This window comes from Kogia breviceps, chromosome 18 (genome assembly GCF_026419965.1).
Source record: "Kogia breviceps isolate mKogBre1 chromosome 18, mKogBre1 haplotype 1, whole genome shotgun sequence".
NCBI classification, from domain to species: Eukaryota; Metazoa; Chordata; class Mammalia; order Artiodactyla; family Physeteridae; genus Kogia; species Kogia breviceps.
In genome coordinates, this window is record NC_081327.1 from 16736655 (window position 1) to 16758309 (window position 21655).

Below are 21655 nucleotides of genomic sequence, written 5' to 3' on the forward strand. Positions count from 1 at the left end.
AAAACGTGACAATAGTGGGTTTGAAAAGGAAGAAATAGAATTTTTAGAACTGAAAAATACAAACTCAGTGGATGGGCTTAACTACAGATTAGACGCAGCTGAATTGTGAAATAGTGAACTGAAATAGGTCAGAAGGAAAACTAGTTCGGGATGACATAGAGTGTTCAAAGGTTGAGGTACCACTAGATTGGAGACAAGAATCAGCATAGGGATATACTTAAATCAAAAGGAGTGGTTAGAGATAGGATAGCTGAGAATCTTCCCCAACCGAAGATGATGATACATGGTTTGTGCTAGCCCGGCCGGGACAGTTTCCTTCAGAGGAGTTCAGCGGCAGCAGGCTCTTAACAGGGGTGCTGTGGTCCCTTAAATGTTAGCTTCATAGTGCTGGATACAAGCAAACCCTGGATGACCTAGAATTTTATTACCAGAAAAAATCCCTTTCAGAAGTCAAGTCAAATAAATCCAACCCAAACTGAGTGTCACCACCAGCAGACCTGCATTAAAGGCAGTTCTAAAGGAGGGTAGAGAAGGCATAAGTCTGGAGGAGGAAAGTAACTCAATGTGGGATGTCTGAGAAGCAAGATGGAACTAAAATACAGTGGTAAATTTGTGGATAAATGTAAATGAACATTGATTCTATAAACCAATAATGGTAATATCTTTGGGGACTTCAAAATACATAGAATTAAAATGTACAACAAAAATAGCATATAATTGGGCTTCCCTGGTGGCGCAGTGGTTGAGAGTCCGCCTGCCAATGCAGGGGACACGGGTTCGTGCCCCGGTCTGGGAAGATCCCACGTGCCGCGGAGCGGCTGGGCCCGTGAGCCGTGGCCGCTGGGCCTGTGCGTCCGGAGCCTGTGCTCCGCAGCGGGAGAGGCCACAACGGTGAGAGGCCCGCGTACCACAAAAAAAAAAAAAAAAAAAAAAAAAAAAAAAAAAAATAGCATATAATTAGTGAGGGTGGTAAATGGAATTTGTGTTCTAAAGTCTGTATCATTCAGAAGAGGATAAAGGTGTTGATTATAGTTTGAAAATATGCATGATGAAATTTCTGAGAACAGAATGTGTTTAACTTCTAAGCTAGTATAGGGAAAGAAAGAATGATTTTTTTTTTTTTTTTTTTTTTTTTTTTTTTTTTGTGGTACGCGGGCCTCTCACTGTTGTGGCCTCTCCCGTTGCGGGGCACAGGCTCCGGACGCGCAGGCTCAGCGGCCATGGCTCACGGGCCCAGCCGCTCCGCGGCATGTGGGATCTTCCCGGACTGGGGCACGAACCCGTATCCCCTGCATCGGCAGGCGGATTCTCAACCACTGCGCCACCAGGGAAGCCCAAGAATGATTTTTTTAAAAAGTAATCCAAATGATGTCAAGAAAAGGTAGAACAAGTGGGAAAACAGAAAACACAAAATAAAATGTTAGATTTAAAAGCAAATATATCGGTAGTAGGGAAAGTGAAATAGAGAAGCTTATCACTCACAGGTCCTGGACGAGGTGCACGGCACTCCTCGTGGGGCCACGTGGGAGGTCAAGGCAGGTGCAGGCAGAGAGAAGCCACAGGACCTGGGGCACGTGCCTTTATTAGGGTCTGTGGGTGGAGTGCTTTGGGCTTCCTGGGCTAAGGCCAATTGGTCAGTTCAAACCAGAAAAGAGCAGGGTTTTGGTAAGGTTCAGGGGGAGAGGGGGTTCTTACCTAAAGGGCGCATGAGGGGAAGGCCCTGCGAGGTGAGGAAGGAGGGTCGTTGGGGGCATCATATCAGGAACTTACATTGACTTGTGACTCTGCTGGCTGTTATAGGGCCTGCGCTCCAGAGCGGGGCTAGTGTCAGTTCAAGACCCCTGCAGGCCGCTTGGCCACATAAAATGGATGCCAAGGCAGCAGTATCGCGGAGTAGTTTACCAAAACTCTCAACAGCAACTGTGTTGTCGTTAAGATATACATCTCAAGCACAAGGACACAGAAAGTTCAAAAGTAAAAGGACAGAAAGAGCTATACTGCTCAAACACCGAACCAAGAGAAAGGTGGTAAATTATATTAACATCTGACAAGATAAATGTTAAAGACTCCACATAACAAAGAGGATCAATTCATAGAGATAAAAAGTTCAATCCATCAAATAGATGCACATAAAAATAAGTTCGTGCCAATACATTTGGAAATTTAGATGAAATAGTCACATTCGTTGAAAAATATAACTTGTCAAAATGGACTTATAAAGAAAAGGAATACCTGAATATTCCTTTAGTCATTAAAGAAATTGAATCCAAAGATCTTCCCTTGAAGAAAACTACCGGCCTAGATACCTTCACAAAAGAGCTCTAAAAATATTCAGGGAGGAAATAATTCTAGTCTCACCTAAACATTTCTTAAAGAACAGAAAAAGAGTTAATGCTCTCTAATTCATTTTGTGAGGTAAATATAACCTTGATACCAAACCCCAACAATGATGGTATAAGAAAGGAAAATTACATTTCATTTTCACTCATGAATCTAGATATAAAAACTCTAAAAACAGTATTAGTAATAGATGTGAACTTCTTTAATGGTTCTGCTGAAAAATAAAACTACAGTAAATGTCACTCTCAGTGGTGGAATGTTGCAAGCTTTCCTATTGAGACTGGAAACAGTACAGAGATGCCCTCTGATACCATTTCTAAACAGCATAAACAACATTGGTTACTAAATGGTAACTAGTGCACATGGCAAAAAAAAAGAAAAGTTATAAAGTTTGGGAAGAAAGAAATAAGTGTCATTATTCATAGATGATAGAATTCCATACGTAGAAAACAGATCTACAAATAAATCATTAGAAATAATAATAGACTTTTGCACTACAGTAATCAGAACAGCATGTTATTGGCACAAAAATAGAAATGTGGATGGATGGAACAGAATAGAGAGCCCAGAAATAAACCCACACACCTATGGTCAGTTAATCTTTGACAAAGGAGGCAAGAATATACAATGGGAAAAAGGTAAGTCTCTTCAGCAAGTGGTGTTGGGAAAGTTGGACGGCCACATGTAAAGTGAAGTTAGAACACACCCTCTCACCATACACAAAAATAAACTCAAAATGGCTTGAGGACTTAAACATAAGACGTGACACCGTAAAACTCATAGAAGAGAACATAGGCAAAACATTCTCTGACGTAAATCATACCAAGGTTTTCTAAGGTCAGTCTCCCAAGGCAATAGAACTAAAAACAAAAGTAAACAAATGGGACCTAATCAAACTTATACAAGCTTTAGCTCAGCAAAGGGAACCATAAACAAAATGAAAAGACAACCTAGAGAATGGGAGAAAATATTTGCGAACGATGCAACCATCAAGGGCTTAATTTCCCAAATATACAAACAGCTCATACAACTCAGTAACAACAACAACAGAAAAACCCAATTGAAAAATGGGCAGAAGACCTAAAGAGACATTTCTCCAAAGAAGACATACAAATGTCTAATATCCACATGAAAAGATGCTCAACATTGCTAATTATTAAAGAAATGCAAATCAGAACTACAGTGAGGTACCACCTCATGCTGGTCAGAATGGCCATCATTAAAAACTCTACAAATAACAAATGCTGGAGAGGGTGTTGAGAAAAGAGAACCTTCCTACAGTGTTGGTGGGAATGTAAGTTAGTGCAGCCACTGTGGAAAACAGTATGGAGGTTCCTCAGAAAATTAGAAATAGAATTACCATATGATCTAGCATCCCACTCCTGGGCATATATCCAGACAAAACTAGAATTCAGAAAGATATATGCACCCCTAAGTTTACAGCAGCACTATTCACAATAGCCAAGACATGGAAACAACCTAAATGTCCATCAGCAGATGAATGGATAAGGAAGATGTAGTACATATATACAGTGAAATACTACTCAGCCATAAAAATAAGAACAAAATAATGCCATTTGCAGCAACATGGATGCAACTAGAGATTATCATACTAAGTAAGTCAGAAAGACAAATACTGCATGATATCACTTATATGTAGAATCTAAAATATGACACTATGGGTCATTGGGGGCGCTTGGCCACATAAAATGGATGTGGATAAAAATGAACCTATCTTATCTGTGAAACACAAACAGAATCACGGACATAGAGACTAGACTGGTGGTTGCCAAGGGGGAGGGGTGTGGGAGAGGGGTGGATTGGAAGTTTGGGGTAGCAGATGCAAACTGGTTTATATAGAATGGATAAACAACAAGGTCCTACTGCATAGCACAGGGAACTATATTCAATCCTGTGATAAACCATAATGGAAAAGAATATGAAAAAGAATGTATATACATATAACTGAGTCACTTTGCTGTACAGCAGTAATTAACACAACATTGTAAATCAACTATGCGTCAATAAAAAAAAGAAATAATAATGAATTTTTGCAACGTTGGTAGAAACAAAGTCAATTTATAAAAATCGATTGTAGGGCTTCCCTGGTGGCGCAGTGGTTGAGAGTCCGCCTGCCGATGCAGGGGACACGGGTTCGTGCCCCGGTCTGGGAGGATCCCACGTGCTGCAGAGCGGCTGGGCCCGTGAGCCATGGCCGCTGAGCCTGCGCATCTGGAGCCTGTGCTCCGCAACGGGAGAGGCCACAACAGTGAGAGGCCTGCGTACCAAAAAAAAAAAAAAAAAAAGATTGTATTTATTTGTAGGAATAAATATGTAGAAAATGAGATTTTGAAAACGACCCCCCCAAAAAAAAAGGGAAAGAAAGAAGGAAGGAAAGAACTATCTACAAAGCGTCACAAATAGAAAGGAATAGAAAGATTCATAGTACTTTTATTGGAAAAATCATTAAACTTTATTGATAATTTCACTGGGTAAAGATTCCAGGTTGACAGGTTTTTGGTTTTGGAGTTTTTTCCCATTCAGTTTAAAGGTGTTCTCTGTAGCCTTCTGTCTTGCATTGTGTCTGATGAAAATCTGCAGTTGTTACTATTTTTGTTCCTCTGAACAGTGATATGTCTTTTCTCTTCAGCTTCTTCTAATAATTTTCCTTTGTTGCTGGTTTTTAGCATTTACTTAGGATGTACCTTGGTGTGGTTTCTTTATGTTTATTCAGCTTTAGGTTGATTGAGCTTCTTGGGCTGCGGATATATATTTTTCATCAGATTTGGAAATAATTTAGCTATTATTTCTTCAATATTCTTTTCTATTTTTCCCTCTCTCATCTCTCCTCCTGGGACCACTTGATACTGTCCCATGGGCCTCTGATGCTCCGTCCATTTCTTTTTCCTGCTCTTGTTTCTCTCTGTGTTTCAGATGGGTAGTTTATATTGCTTGTCTTCAAGTTCACTAATCTTTTCTTCTGTAGTGTCTAATCTTTTTATTCTCATCCAGCATATTGTTTACCTCTTCCATTTGTTTTTTTCCATCACTAGAAGATCCATTTGAGTCTTTTTTGTATTTCTCATTTCTCTCCTCACCATGCTGTTATTCTCTATTATATGGCATCATCTCTCTGACTTCTGGATCTGTTCTGTTGATTTTTTTTTTTCCCTCTTGATCATGGACCCTATTTTATTGCTTATTCCCATGCTTGACTGGATATTGAATATTGTAGATTCTGTGTTGCTGGATGCTAGATTTAGTGCATTGCTTTGAATAGTGTTACATTTTGTTCTAGTGCACACTTACGTTACTAGACAGCAGTTGGATACTTTCAAAGCTTGCTTTTGTTAGGGTAGGCCCAAAGCAGCCTTTAGTCAGGGCTAGTTTAACCATACTACAAAGGCAGTAATACCCTTCTGAGGGTTATCGCCAGTCTCCTTTGTATTATAAGGTCTTTGTACTCTGGCTAGTGGGCTCATGCACTATTCCCAGTTCTTGGTGAATGTCAGGAATTATTCTGCCTCCTTGTTTCTTGTGGTTCTTTCCTCGGCCTCAGGTAGTTCCCTCTCATACATCTGCAGATCAGTAGTCAGCCAGACTGGTGGTGACCCTGCCTAAAGATCTCCCGAGCCCTTCCTCTCTCCCTGGAACTCCCTCCTCTCTGCCCACAATTTCTAGCTACCTTGGACTCTCTGATCTCTGACCTCTGACTCCTCAACTCAGCAAGTCCACTGGGTTTGGTTTGGGTTTTCCCTCCCTGTACTGCAGCCAGGCAGTAAGCTGGAGCAGTCATAGTACTTACCTTGTTATTTCCCTCTCAGGGATCACAGTCCTGTACTGCTTATTGTCCAAAGTCTGAAAACTGTGGTTTCTTATGTTTTGCCTGGTTTCCTAGCTGAATAAATCTGGTCTCTGTAACTCTGTCTTGGCTGGAAGCAGAAAGAAGTCTTTGTATTTTCAGTCTTCTTCTTTAACCCTTTATCGTAAATCCAGGTCAGTGTGTCCAGTAAAATAATAGTTAAATTATTTTTCAGTGAAATAAATGAATTCTGGCTTTTATGTATTCTTGAGTTACAGTTGATAAATTAATCTCAAAATCATAAATTGTTATGTATTCCTGCTGCACATGACAAGTATGTGGCTCCTACCACATGCTTCTCTCTCTGCAGACTTGACAACACCCAAGCTGCTGTTCAGCAGAATGTGTTCACTCACCTCAGACTGCCCAGATGTCACAGCAATGTTAAAATGCTATAAAAGTTTTGGAACCGTTTTTTCAATTTCTGTGCTTATCTGGTGGATGAGTAACAGACAGCTGGAGACTGCCCGTCTGATCCATCTGAGGACCACACTTTGAGTTGCACTGCCCTAGAGAATCCTGCAAGTGTGTGTGCAGAATATAGCCCAAGTGACTGTCAACAGGAAAATGAATGTGTAGCGTTTGGTGTACTGATACAATGAAATATTCAATAGCCACTCAAAAAGACGGGTGAGTCTTAGAGGTGCAATGACACTAAAGTACATATAGTCCCTTTGTGCACCTATTATGGTTTTAGTTCCCTTTATAGCTGGTTCCAATACTGGCAAACTAAACTAAGCTGTAGTGATGCATAGATAGGCGATGACACTACAGAGGTGATAAAGGAGAGACTCTATGACTGGGGGGTGGTACCAGAAGTGTTCTGTTTCTTGACCTGTGTGGTAATTATGTGGGTGTTCACTATAATTGTTTGTTAAAATACGCATTTACCATCTGTATAGTTTTCTATATTAACATTTCACAGTTTAAAAATTTAAGTCATGGTTTTTCACCAGAACTAAAATCAGAAATGGTCAGTAGAAGCTTCTTCTGGGGAGTGAGACCCTAGGGATAGAATAGGAAACATTTTATTAAAAAAAATTTTTTTAATCAACTATTTCTCCCACCAAATATTAAGTGTTAACTTTTTGTATGTGTATGCATGCAAATTGTTTCCACCTTTTTTTGTTTGTTTTAAGAACTGTATTGTTAGAAATACAGCTGAAGCCCCTTTTAACCACCATCCTTAGTCCCATTCTTTTCCCTGGCTTTCCAAAAGCAATCACTATCATAAACTTGGAATTATATTTCCAATCTATTTTTTATTTTTACATGTATCTGTGAATGACAGTGGTTTTTTGGTGTGTTTTATGTGTTCATAAGTGAATTCATACTTTTAGTATCTTCACTTTTTACACTCAATTTTCAAACATCTTTCCATGTTGAGATAGATACATAGAGTTTATTCTTTTTTTTTTTTTTTTTTTTTCCTTTGGCTGCGTTGGTTCCTCATTGTTGCATGCAGGCTTTCTCTAGTTGCAGTGAGCAGGGGCTAGTCTTCATTGTGGTGTGCGGGCTTCTCATTGCAGTGGCTTCTCTTGTTGCAGAGCACCGGCTCTAGGTGCATGGACTTCAGTAGTTGTGGCACACGGGCTCTGTAGTTGTGGCTCGTGGGCTCTAGAGCACAGGCTCGGTAGCTGTGGCTCGCCAGCCCAGTTGCTCCACTGCATGTGGGATCTTCCCGGACCAGGGCTTGAACCCATGTCCCCTGCAATGGCAGGTGGATTCTTAACCACTGCACCACCGGGGAAGTCTGAGAGTTTATTCTTTTTAACTGCATGGTGGTATTCCATCATATGAAATACTGCATTTTACTTAGCCTATTAATGGAAGTTTAAATTGTTTCTAAGTTTGTTCCTTTAAGCAATGCCCCAGTAAACTTTCTTGTACGGTTTATCTGTTTCCCTAAATACATACCTAGAGGTGGCATTGTTTGGCCATAGTGTAAATGAATTTTCTAGATTTTGACATATTGTTCTCTGAGGTGGCTGTGCACGCCCACCAGCACTTTCCCAGCATTTCCTATTGTCTTTGGTTGCTTTTCATTGTGAACTTTTTGACTGATTTTGTGAACTGATTGATTTTGGTGTCAGGTAAGTGGCAAAAATACCTTTAAATAAAATTCTAAAATCAAAACAAAATACAGCAAAGAAAAAAGATAAAAGATGAGTTTAATTCAAATCCCAACTCTGTGGGTTTTGTCCAGGTGTGTCCTCTGCTCTTTGACTAACTAAAAGTAGTAAACTAGAAAGCAGTGGAGACTGGGTGTTCAGGGAGCGAACCTAGGCTGAAGTCATTGAAATTGTGTGGCAAGTGAGGCAGACCCCAAACACATGCAGCGGGACCAGCCAGCCAGGAAGTAGTAAACCCCACGTGGTACACTGGGAGACCCCATCACTCAGAATGCTGAGCAGCCTCTGTGCGTGTGGCCCTACCTATTCGGTCTCAGTTATTTCGTGAAAATTGACCGAGAGAACCAGTGAAGGAATAACTCTTCTCTCAGGCATCATTTTGCCAGAATTATATATCGATTGTATGCCCTCCTTGTTTTTCTTTCTTTTATCAGAAAAACATAATTATTTTAGTGTGAAATAAAATTTGTTTTAGCATTAGGTTTTGAAGGAGGGGCAATTATAACTATGTAAAAAATTAAGCTGTCTTAAATTCTTTCTGGAGGGAGTATAAATAAGTGTGTGTATATATACACACACATACACATACACACACAGACATAAGCAAATATGGTGGGCAGAAAAAGGGATTAGATCATTACCGTCAAAGCAGTGTGTACCAGCTACGCCCTCTCTGCTGCCCTCCAGGAGCTCCCCACCAGGTCTGCCAGGGACTGAATGACGATGTTCCCACAGAGGCCTCCAAAGGGCCCACGCAGGCTGGAGGGCTGTGCTATCACTGCCTGGCAGTGGCTGCTTCATTTAACCTCGGTGTACTGGATACAGGCTTGTGATATTTTTGTCCATCAGCCAGTTGCAGAAGGAAGACGAGAAAGAAAATGCTGAGATGGAAGAGTTGATGGAAAAGTTGGCAGCCCTGCAAGTGCAGAAAAAGAGCCTGCTATTAGAGAAGAAAAATCTGACGGCTAAAAACAAGGCGCTGGAAGCTGAACTCGAAAAGGCACAGAAAATAAATAGGTGGGTTTTTTTTGTTCTTAAACTGTTTTTTTTTTTTTTTAAGTAGTTAAAAAAGACAATTGAATATTCTATTTCATAGTCTTTATCTTTTCTTTTTCTAATATTGGCAATGAAATGGAAAGGGATAAATGAGATTATTAAATACCAAAATATAAAATATCACCAACATTAACCAACATTATTGTTCAATTACAGTTGATAGTCATAATGCTGACCCTAGGACTCTGCAAGTTCTAGAAGTTCTTTACTAAGTCTTTCCCAAAAGTCTAATCCAGGGATTACTGGATTCCTTTTTCAAAAATATCTTTTAAAGAACACAAGCCAAAAAATTAATAGAATAATATGTATTAGTCTAAGTGTGTTAAGTATTTTGTGATTCCTATTGACTTGGCTTGGAGTCAGTAATTATGCTTCCTTTAAATTCAGTTACCTCTTCTCACCTTGAAACTAAATAGAAGATTTAGGTTGCTGCAAAATACACTTAAATGATAACATGCTTGCTATTTTTAGAATACAGATATTCACTATGCCCTGGCCATGCAGGCTAATGAATTTTTTATTCCACCATTTGGGGGACCTCTCTAGGAGATCTCAAAAGAAAATTGATGTCTTCGAAAAGCAGGTGGAAAAAGCCATGGAGAACGAAATGTCTGCTCACCAGTACCTGGCAAATCTTGTTGTCCTGGCAGAGAATATAACCCAGGAACGTGACAATCTTATGTATTTGGTAAGTTTCCTCGGTTACTTCAAGTATGCTGCAAGTTAATATGCAAACATAATTTTAAAGGTTTTTTTTTTTTTAATGATCCATAAAAACTGTATCTTTTTACATTTCAACTATAAATTTTCAAGTTCTCCAAAATTTTATTTTTCAACCATCAGTGAAAAACATTTTTGAAAGGCAAATAACCCAAACTTTTAAATACTGGCAAATGATATTTTAGAAGGTAAACTAACGGAATAGTCCGTTCAACTGGGAACAGTAGTCATAAGGCCTCTATTACACACACAGGTGCATCTTTATATTCTCTCTGTAAAGTTGTCTTAATGTAGTCCCTGTTTGAAGATGAAACGTAAGAATCCTAGACAGGTTAAATAGAGTTCATCCCAATGACATAGTTTAAAGGGCACAAAGAGGTAGCTCCAGGGGTACCCATCCCACATTGTTTCTAGTAGCACCAGTCCTGAGGAAAGGAATTGAGTCCATTATTGGTGGTCCCCAGATCAGCGGTCCCCAACCTTTTTGGCACCAGGGACCAGTTTCGTGGAAGACAATTTTTCCATGGACCGGGGTGGGCAGGGGGTGGTTTCAGGGTAATTCAAGCACATTACATTTATTGCGCACTTTATTTCTATTATTATTATATTGTAATATATAATGAAATAATGATACAACTCACCATGATGCAGAATCAGTGGGAGCCCTGAGCTTGTTTTCACTTGCCACTCACTGATAGGGTTTTGTTTTTTTTTTTTTTTTTTTTTTTAGTACGCGGGCCTCTCACTGTTGTGGCCTCTCCCATTGCGGAGCACAGGCTCCAGACGCGCAGGCTCAGCGGCCATGGCTCACGGGCCCAGCCGCTCCGAGGCATGTGGGATCTTCCCGGACCGGGGCACGAACCCGTGTCCCCTGCATCGGCAGGCGGACTCTCAACCACTGCGCCACCAGGGAAGCCCCACTGATAGGGTTTTGATATGAGTCTGCAAGCAACTGATTTATCATGGTCTCTGTGCAGTCAAACATCTCTGCTCACGATGATCTGTATTTGCAGCCGCTCCCCAGCGCTAGCATCACTGCCTCAGCCCCACCTCAGATCATCAGGCGTTAGATTCTCATAAGGAGCGTGCAACCCAGATCCCTCGCACGTGCGGTTCACAGTAGGGTTCGCGCTCCTATGAGAAACTAATGCCGCCACTGATCTGACAGGAGGTGGCGCTCAGGCGGTAACGCGAGTGACGGGGAGCGGCCGTAAATACAGATGAAGCTTCACTTGCTCGCTCACCTACCGCTCACCTCCTGCTGTGCAGCCCCGTTCCTAACAGGCCACAGACCGGTACTGGTCTGTGGCCCGGGGGCTGGGGACCCCTGCCTTGATGATGGAGCACTGCTCAGCCAGCAAGTGTGATGCTGTGGGCATGATCTCACATCTCCACGCCGATTTTAAAAGACGTCCACAGCAGGTTGTGCAGCGAAAGAAGACAGATGCTGTGCCAAGCTATGTGTTGAACAAAGTCTGATAGAATTTACCACAAAATATAACAGTGACTTAGATAACTGTATCTCCAAATGGTGAAATGACAGGTGATTTTTTAAAAAATCTTTTTTACCTATCTGCGTTTTATGGTTTTTCTGCTTTGAATACATATTGCTTATGTACATTTAAACATGTTTATTTAAACAATGTTGCAAATCTCTGGTGGCATAGGATTCAAAGTAATAATTTAATGCATGTCATTCCAAGAGCCCAGCAGACTTTCTGTGAGAGTCAGAAATCAGCCAACTTGGAGGTAACTCCACCCTTCTGCAGGGTGATTGAGGGGCAGAGAGTCTGTCAGGATGTGTCACAGGCTTATTCCCCTCTGTTAGAAAGATGTTAAGTTCCTCCATAGGAAAATGGACACAGGCTTTTAGCCATTGTTTACATAAGAGGACATATAAATAGTATACAGCTCTTGGGGCAAAACGTTGATCTTTACTTGTAATAAAAGAAATGCTAATTAAGCCAGTCTTGAGACTCCATTTTGCACTTATATTAATGGTACAAATTTTTTTTTTTTTAATTATAGTAGTTGCTGGTAGGAGCATGGTAAGCGTGGTTATACATTACTGGTGATTTCTGAGCCCTTCCCCGAGTCTTTTAGAGGCAATTTGACTTTGACATGCCATGGTAGGAGCCTGAAAAGCATTCAGACCTCCTGAACCAGTAGTCCCCTCCTGAGAGGTCACTATCCCAACCCAAGTGCTGAAGTCTCTGGCATGTTCTGTACCAGTGCTGAGTGCCCATTTCCTCTTCTGTGTCTCCTGAGCTTACCCACTGGGATATAGAGGGCAACACAAAAGCTTGTTGAAAAATGGAAAGTGCCAAGCAAACGCATTCATCTAGCAAACACTCATGGGAACCTGGCTGCCTCGTGTCAGGGCCATCTTGTTTATAGGGTGGGACATGCTGGTTCCCCCAGGAGGCAGGCCCTGTACCTCCTGTTTGGGCCAGAGAGCATCCCAGGCTTCCAAGATGAAGTCAAGAGCCTCCTCGACCATCAAATGGTCCCCTTAGGCTCACTCCTCATATCTGTGGACCCAGGATGGAAATACAAATGGAGGCCATATACTGCTTGTCCAAATACTTAAAAGTTACAGATTAAGCCAACAGACTATTAATAAAATGTGTTCTCTCCTCCCTCTTTGACCTTTGTTATTATGGCCTGAAAGCCAAGCTCAGATTTAGAATCTTCAGACCCTCCAGATGCGGGGGGAGCTGCTCTCAGCCTGCCCTGGCTCCACCCACCATGAGGGACTTCTGTGTGCACACGGACTGCCGTCCCCTTGGCCCTGCAGGCTCCTTGCCCCTGGCAGCCCCAAGACCAGCCTCTGTAGCTGGGGTTCCGGCGTGGTACTGGCTGCCTCTGCCCTGTCGTGGGACTGTTGGCCGTGCACCCTCACTGTAACCTGTCCTGGTCTCCTGGGCCTGTGAGAGCCCCCTATATAGTAATTTATTGATACTGGCATCTTCATTTCGAATCCCTTTAGGATGGGTTTCCATGTGACTTGCGGCAAGTTTAATTCCCTGGGTCTTAGCTTTCCTTTCTAGAAAAATCACTTGTCACTACTGTACTACCATAGAAGGAATGCTCACCTTTACTTTTTACAAAACTTTTACCATTTGAAATGGTTAATTTATAGCATGTAGTAGTTCATGTCCCATCTGGATATTAATCTAAATCATTCCACTTCAGTGACATCCCTCTTTGATCTACTGCCCGTCACATTTGGTTTGGAGAATGGCATTGTGCATTCATCTCAAGTTATCCTTAATTTTGTTAATTATTCAAATAGTCCAGTGAGAAGTTTATTTGCATGTTGGCGCTTGTTCCTTGGATATGATGGAAGGAATGGTATATTCCCCAAGAATAGAGAAGTGTCCTGGAAGCTCACATCCCCCTTGTTTGAGGGGCTCAGATTTTCCAGTTGTACCCAGGAGGGGCGCCCAGACTGCCGTTCCCGGCTCTTGCCCTCCTCAGCTGTTGGTCCAAGGTCTGCCCACAGCCCTCACACAGGGGGTAGGAATCTGGAGGTGGGGGGCTGGAGAGGTGTCAGGCCAGGACAAGTGGCAGAATGGTAATACTCTTTGTAGTAATACTCTTAGCAGAAGATTTTTTATTATTTTAGTTTTCCTGTTAAACTAAGAGCCCATTGTTTTTCTTTTCACTTTACTCTGTAGGCTAAATGTTTAGAAAGTGAGAAGCACGGAGTTCTCAACAAAATCATAGAAGGCAATATTCGCTTGGGAAGGTTGGAGGAAAAAGTCAAGGTAAGTGGACATTTAGCCACTCCTAATGGGAATGGGCTTCCCAGGGTCAGATTTCCATGTTTAAGAAAATGACCCATTTTGCATTTATGTATCACTGATCCTCCACAGAGTAAAGCAGTATTGGGTTTCTCTGGCAGAAATAGCACCTCTCGGACTTCTCTGGTGGTGCAGTGGTTAAGAGTCCACCTGCCAATGCAGGGGACATGGGTTCGAGCCCTGGTCCAGGAAGATCCCACATGCCGCGGAGCAACCAAGCCTGTGCACCACAACTACTGAGCCTGTGCTCTAGAGCCTGTGAGCCACAACTACTGAGCCCGCGTGCCACAACTGCTGAAGCCCACGCACCTAGAGCCCGTGCTCTGCAACAAGAGAAGCCACTGCAATGAGAAGCCTGCGTGCAGCAATGAAGACCCAACACAGCCCAAAATTAATTAATTAATTAATTAAAATTTTTTTTACAAAGCACCTCTCGGGACTTCCCTGGCAGTCCAGCGGTTAAGACTCCATGCTTCCCCTGCAGGGGGCACGGGTTCGATCCCTGGTCAGGGAACTAAGGATCCTGCATGCTGTGTGGTGCGGCCAAAAAAAAAAAAGTAATAGCACCTCTCCAGTCATTAAGTAAGCTTTGGTTCATCTGCACAATAAGATACCATGCAGCTGTTTAAAAACAAAAAAAGATACAGAAATATATCTAGGTTCTATCCTTGCTTTGTTATTTCTTCCAGAGACAACATCACCTTTGAACAGACTATGTAATTTATTTATTATGTTTGTTGGTTACTGTTTGTCTATTCTGACCAGAATAACAAGTGCAAGGATTTTTTTCTCTTTTTCTGTTTTTGCTCACTGGTATATCCCAAGCACCTAGAATAGCACCCAGTGCATAGTATTCAATTAATTCAATAACTATTGGGGGAATTAAATAATATATTTTACAATTTAAAAAATGTAACAAGATCAAAGGCAGTATACAAAACAGTATCTCAACTCTGCATCAGAAAGGCTAGAAGGACTATACCACACTATTAATGATGGGAATCTGCATAGAAGTATTATGAGTAATAAAGAGCAGTTGTAGCTTGTTCTTTTTTTCCTGGTTTTCCTGTTGGCTTTTATTTCCCAAAGCGAAGGTCTGATCTTCAGAGTGGTTGGCCTTGTCTTGGGAATTTGTCTCATTACTGTTCATCTGAATAAGAACAGTAAAAATAAAAAAGTTCCACCTAGTCACCCAGAGAAGAAATCTGTGAGTCTGATCCAGGTCAGATAGGGCAGGATCTCTGGGAAAGTGAGGAGAAGAGACCTGGAAAAGGCTTGTCAAAATTCAGAGGTGACAGGGACTTCCTTGGCGGTCCAGTGGTTGAGAACTCCACGCTTCCAGTGTAGGGGGTGTGGGTTCAATCCCTGGTCGGGGAGCTAAGATCCCACATGCTTCGTGGCCAAAAAACTAAAACATAAAAAAAAGAAGCAATATTGTAACAAATACAATAAAGACTTTAAAACTGGTCCACATCAAAAAAAAATCTTAAAAAAAAAAATTCAGAGGTGACATCTTAGGAAACCTTAGCAAAACCCTCCTAAAAGTGAGGACATCAACTTGGAAGTTAGGGCAATGATGAGATCTGGGAAATCAGAGTTGCAGGCAGAAGTATTTCAGAACCAGGCTGGATTCAGAGAGCCAGAGAAAGAACTACAAGAGAAGTGGTGTGTGAAGCTTGGAAGTTGACCCATTGCTCTCACCCTCCCAGGAACCTCATCTCATCCCAAAGAATTCAGTGGCCTCCATACAAAAATTCTTTAAGAAAAATAGAAGTATAATTTTCTTACACATGATGTAAGAGCAGCATCAGAAATAATGTTGCCACAAAGGAGATCAAAATTGAAACCTGTACTCTAAGGTGAACTGATACGTTGGTAGGTAGATAGACAAGTAAGGAGGAGGTAGGCAGGTAGCCAGGTAGCTAAAACTCAATAAAATAGTAAAAGCTGGGAAAAAGTGCCAAAAAGCAGAGATACAGATGGCCAGACAAAGGAGGATGTGAAATGGAACTGACACATATAATAGATTATATTATAACAGAAAACACTATTACATGCCAGAACCAAGAGACAGTCAGGAACAGTGTTTCAGAAAGATTAAAAATAAAAGGATGAATGAAGATAATGCAGATTTATGCAAACAAAAGGAAAGCATAGTTGCGATCTTTACATCTGCCAAGAGAGAATTCAGACCAAAAGCACTAAATGAGACCAAAAAAGAAAAAACAGGAGCGGCCTTAATAATGCTAAAGACTACAATTAATAATATATAGTAGTTATGAATGCCTACGTACTAAATAACACAGCAGCAAATTTTATAAACTACAGGAGATACAAGGGGAAATGGAAACTTAGTGATAATAGGAGCTTTAATCCACTTCCCTTGGTCCAAGACAGATCAAGAAGTTATACAAAAGTAAGGATATAGAAGATTTTACAACATAATCTATAAGGTTTATTTATGTGTGTATATGTGTGTGTGTGTCACACACACACACACACACACACACACACACACACACACACATATACAGAACAATCACAAAAATTGATCATAGACCGGCTACCAAAAAAAAAAAAAGCCTCAGTAAACCCCTAAAGTAGAAATAAGGCAGACATTTGTTGATCAAAAAGATAAATACCAGAAATTAATAAACAAAATCAGAGAGCAGAAAATGTTCTTTCACCTGGAAATGTAAAAACTGTATAGTAAACTAACTCTTGGGTCAGAGGAGATGTATAAATTGAATGTCATAATTTCTAATGAGAACTGAACCTATGGGAACTACAAGTCAGAATCTGTGTGACAACCGTTTTGGAAATGCTCAGAGGGAAATCTGTTAAACTTAAGTACTGTACAATGAAAACGTAAGAAGGAAAATAAGTGAATCAGGCTTTTATCTCAGTCACCTGTTTACCAGTAGAGTATGACAGACCTTGCCACGTCCTTGTGTTTTCATTTTTATTTGTGGCATACAAAAAACTAGGCATGATACAAGTCAGAAATTTGGTTTTATCATACTTGAAATTTTTTCGTTACTTTATGTGACTTTTGTGATCCAGACTTGCCCTCCCAGATCAGACTTGCCCAGGGCTTACTCAGTTCAGGGCCTCTGACAGGCCAAGGAGTGGGGAGGGAACGCATCCACAAAGCTATCCACCTGGGCCGCGGGCAGCAGCCCCTCACTCAGAGATCACCCTCCTCCCCCAGGGGTACAGGAAGCAGGCGGCACTGAAGCTGGGTGACATCAGTCACCGTCTGACAGAGCAGCAGGAAGACTTTGCTAGCAAGACGGCTCAGTACCAGCAGGAGATGAGGTACCTCCATCGGATGCTGCAGGACAAGCAGGATGTCCTGGACAAGGCACTGCAGCAGAAAAGGTCTGGCCCCCCCAGCCCCGTTGCAATGTGTTTGTTTTTTGAATGTTTGGTAGAATTCTCCAGCAAAACCCTCTGGACCTGGTTTGTCCATTTGATCGCTTATTTTTGTTTTTACAGTTTAGTTTTATCTGATTTTAATATTAAATATATTTTAATATTGGTTTTTTAATTTGCTCCTCATTTTTTTTCTTTGAAGAGATTTTCCCTAGCAATTGACATATAACATTGTATAAGTTTAAGGTGTACAGTGTGATTTGATATACACATATATTGTGAAATGATCACCACAATAAGGTTAACATATCCTTCACCTCATATAATTACCATTTTGTTGTTGTTCTTGTTATGGTGAGAACGTTTAAGATCTCCTGTCTTAGCACCTTTCACATGTACAGTACTGGTAGTTATCGTCCCAGTGCTGTACAGTAGATCCCAGGTCTTTAATCCCTCCTTTAAAAATTCCTGTTGTGGGCTTCCCTGGTGGCGCAGTGGTTGAGAATCCGCCTGCCGATGCAGGGGACACGGGTTCGTGCTCCGGTCCGGGAAGATCCCACATGCCGCGGAGCGACTGGGCCCGTGAGCCATGGCCGCTGCGCCTGCGTGTCCGGAGCCTGTGCTCCGCAACGGGAGAGGCCACAACAGTGACAGGCCCGCGTACCACAAAAAATAAAAAATAAAAAAATAAATAAATAAAAAATAAAAAAATTCCTGTTGTTTGAATATTGGATTTCCTAAATCAATCCAATCCTCTCGTTGTCCTTCACTTTTTCCCCCTTTTTTCCATCTCTTTGATATTTTTATTCTATTCCATTTTCTTGGGAGATTTTATTAATTTTTGATGTCTTATTTCTGCCATTATGTTCTCATTTCTGAGAACTTTAAATTTCAGATTCTTCCCTTTTATTAAGATCACAGTCATAAGATTTTGGGTGTATCATGTTCTCTGGCTGTAAGGTACTCTGTCAGTTACACCTTTGTCCTTTAAATGTGTGATAGAGGAGGTATTGCCAGTGTATTGGAAACCTGGGGAACAGTGCGTGTTTTGTGGAGGTGAACCTGGTGGTCCCCTCACATAGTTTGGGTTCACATTTAAGTCGGCCTTTTCAGAATGGCTGTGTTGTCTTTGACAGACTGGAACATAAACTGATGCATGTGGAAGAATCATAATGACACTTGAATGTGATTTTCTTCAAGTTATAGTAGAATCCATGTATTTGTTACCAGACAGAATGCAGACAGCCGTTTATGCTTTCTATCAGCTGGATGCTTCTTAATGCCAGGCAAAATGAAGTCTTATCTAACAGGTTTTCTGTAGTCACAGAAGTTCTTACCACCATAAGTGGTCACTTTGTAAAAGTTGGGCTGATACCAACTTTCTTGCCAGACAGGAGGTTTAGAATTGCGTTAATAAAATGGAACTTTGTTTTTCACTTTCTCCCTTGTTCCATTTTTTGCCGTTTAATGGTTTGAAAGTTAAACATTCTATTTATGTTCTTTTAGTGGTTGCCCGTGAAATTTCATATGGATACCTAACATTAACAAAAATCTAAAGTTAATCAGCGCCTCTACATTTCTACCCGCAAATGCAAGACCTAATGCTCTAACCTAATTATTTCCCACTCAGTTTATATGCTCCTGTTGTCTAGTGTCATTACATGTAGATACAGATATGTGAAGATGAAAAGCAAAGATCTATTTTATATCATTGTTTTTAGCCCCAGAAATTACATATTACTAGTTTCAATATAGTTATTTTATTTTGATTTACCTAGAGTTTACCAGTTTCTTTGCTTACTATTCTCTTTTGCATGTTAGACCTTATTTCTCAGATTATTTTCCTCCTTCCGAAAGTACATGCTTTAGAAGTTTCTTTAGGGAGAGTAAGCTTTCTTAGTTTTTGTTTATCTGAAAATGTCCGCATTTTGCCCTCATCCTCGTGAGTTGATTCTCTCAACACATTCCACTGTCTTGTCTGTTTCATTATTGCTGTTGAGAAGTCTTTTGTCATTTTTTAAAACTAGATGATCCATCATTTCTCTTGCCTATTTTAAGATCTCCTCTGTCTCTTGTAGTCTGCAGTTTCATTGTATTTAACTATGAATTTCTTTTCACTTATCTGCTTGGTATAAGTTATTCTCTATATCTGTGATTTTGTGTCTTTCATTACTTCCAGAAAATTCTCAGTCATTATCTCTCTTTTTTTTTTTTGGCTGAGCCGTGTGCTTGTGGGATCTTAATTCCCTGACCAGGGATCAAACCTGTGCCTCCTGCAATGGAAGTGCCGAGGCCTAACCACTGGACCACCAGGGAATTACCAGTCATTATCTATCTCTTAAAATAAGTCTTTTCCCCTCATTTTTTCCAGATTTCCTTCTGGAACTCATATTAAATGTATGTTAGACCTTCTTATTGAATCTTTCATGTGTCTTATCTTTTACATTTTCTATCTCCTTGTTTTTCTGGTCTACATTCTGGGTAATTCTCAATATTTCTGTTTACTAGTTCTCTGTTCAGTTTTGTTCAATGTACCGTTTAACCTAGCCATGGAGGGTTTTTTATTTCAACAACTGTAAATTTCAATTTCAGAAGTACTGTTTGGTTCTTTTGAAAATCTACCTAGTCGTTTTTAAAATAAATTTTTGGTCTTTGCTTATCTTTAATACATCTTTTATTTTTTTTAACATTTTATTCATAGTTATTTTATATTCTGTGTGTGACAGCTTCATTATCTGCAATTTGGGGGTCTGAAATCTGGTTTTGTTGACTCTTGCCCTGTGTGGCTTATTTCGTTCTATGTACAGTAATTTTTTTTTACCATGAACTCATGTATGGGTTGAATTTAGTCTGTGGAGTCCTAGGGGCCTGGACTGAGGATGTTTTCTCCAGAGAAGGTTTGCATTTGCTTTTCTTTGGTGCCAGAGAGTATTTCCAAACCTGGAGTCACTTTAATTTTATTATTAACTTAAAAAATAATCTACAGTAATGGTTTTTTTTAAATACAAAAGGACTTTTAAAATATTCACAGGGAATTCCCTGGTGGTCCAGTGGTTAGGACCCTGCACTTTCACTGCTGAGGGCCTGGGTTCGATCCCCAGTCGGGGAACTAAGATCCTGCAAGCTGCATGGCCAAAACCAAAAAAAATTTCACAATGCCATTATTACATTTATAATGAATGTATAACTTCTTAATGTATATTTTTCTGAGCTGCATTCTAGGTGGTTTTCTCTGCTCAATATTCCACTTCATTAATTCTCTCTTTGGTTGTGTGCAATGTTCTTTTAACTCATCCACTGAGTTTTTTCCCTGATTGTCTCAAAAATGTCTTTTTACTCTTGGTTCACTCCAGTCAGGGGCTGGGGATGCTGTACAATGGGGAATAGTGTAGATTCAAACCCCAGATTCATTTGAGAACCAGTCAGTGGCTACAGTTCCCAAGGAGCCTCTCAGAGCATATTTCTTTTGAAGATTGGCAGATTTTTCCAGCCAACCATCCCTCCTTTGAGGGTTCTTCACATATCTCCACTTACCTGCCCAATTCTGGGACACATAGTTCACAGTGTTGCTAGGAGGAAGAGGGCAAACATGGATGTGAGTGAGCCCTGCGGTTTTCTGTTGCACCCAGTTTGCATGCGCCCAAGACTAGTCTCCATTCTACAGAAATCTGGGTTTCTAGCATGGGCTTTTGTCCTCAAAGCGATACAAACATTTTGTTTGCCAACCTCTGTGGTTTCAATTTAATCCTCTTTTTTGTCTGCCCTTAGAGATTTCCTTCTCTCTTTGTTTTGAGTTTGGCTGTACATTATCATGATGTAATGTTTCAAACATCTGGGTGTTTTGCATCAGAAAACGGAAGCCTGGAGATTTTTTAGACACAGAGTAATTAGTGGGCATCATGGGCTTTGGAAGGAAACAACAGTTCACAAGGAAAGTGACACTGGACGAGTGGGTGTGTCACTGGCCTCCCTGAATCTCTGTGTCCTCCTCTTTAGACAACAGTGCTGAGTCCACCTGGTAATCCAGTTGCTAACATTTTGCGTAACCACCGGGCGGTGTCTGTGAAGGAGCCGGCCTTCCCAGCCCTGCCGTCCTGCACGAGGCCCGTTCCTCCTCTCAGGCTGAGGCTTGTTTTTCCCTCTCCGTGGGGCTTCATGTGAGGTGGTGGCAGGTATCTGGTCTGCTCCCCCAGTGGACCACAGCCCTGTGAGGACACGTGTACCTGGCCTGCCCTGTTTCCTCAGCTCCCCACACGGGGCCCGTCACACAGTCCTGGCTCAGCCTTGGTTCCCTCTGGGCACTCGCCCTCCTGGCACATGGTCTGGGCCAGTCATCTCTGTGACCCGGGTTGTGATCCTCACTC

At 41.1% G+C, this 21655-nt stretch overlaps 1 protein-coding gene and 1 non-coding gene across 3 annotated transcripts in view; both read left to right on the top strand.

Annotated features, from left to right (window-relative positions):
• Window positions 1–21655, top strand: part of CEP89 (centrosomal protein 89) — a 74669-nt gene that overhangs the window by 49739 nt on the left and 3275 nt on the right. For both annotated transcript variants that reach the window (XM_067019476.1, XM_059046042.2), the window contains exons 15-18: window positions 9184–9351; window positions 9937–10078; window positions 13791–13880; window positions 17128–17297. In XM_067019476.1, coding sequence (XP_066875577.1) covers window positions 9184–9351; window positions 9937–10078; window positions 13791–13880; window positions 17128–17297 — 570 coding nt within the window. The remainder of the gene's footprint in view (window positions 1–9183; window positions 9352–9936; window positions 10079–13790; window positions 13881–17127; window positions 17298–21655) is intronic.
• Window positions 20328–20400, top strand: TRNAE-UUC (transfer RNA glutamic acid (anticodon UUC)). The gene has a single exon. It is a non-coding gene; the product is annotated as a tRNA-Glu (tRNA).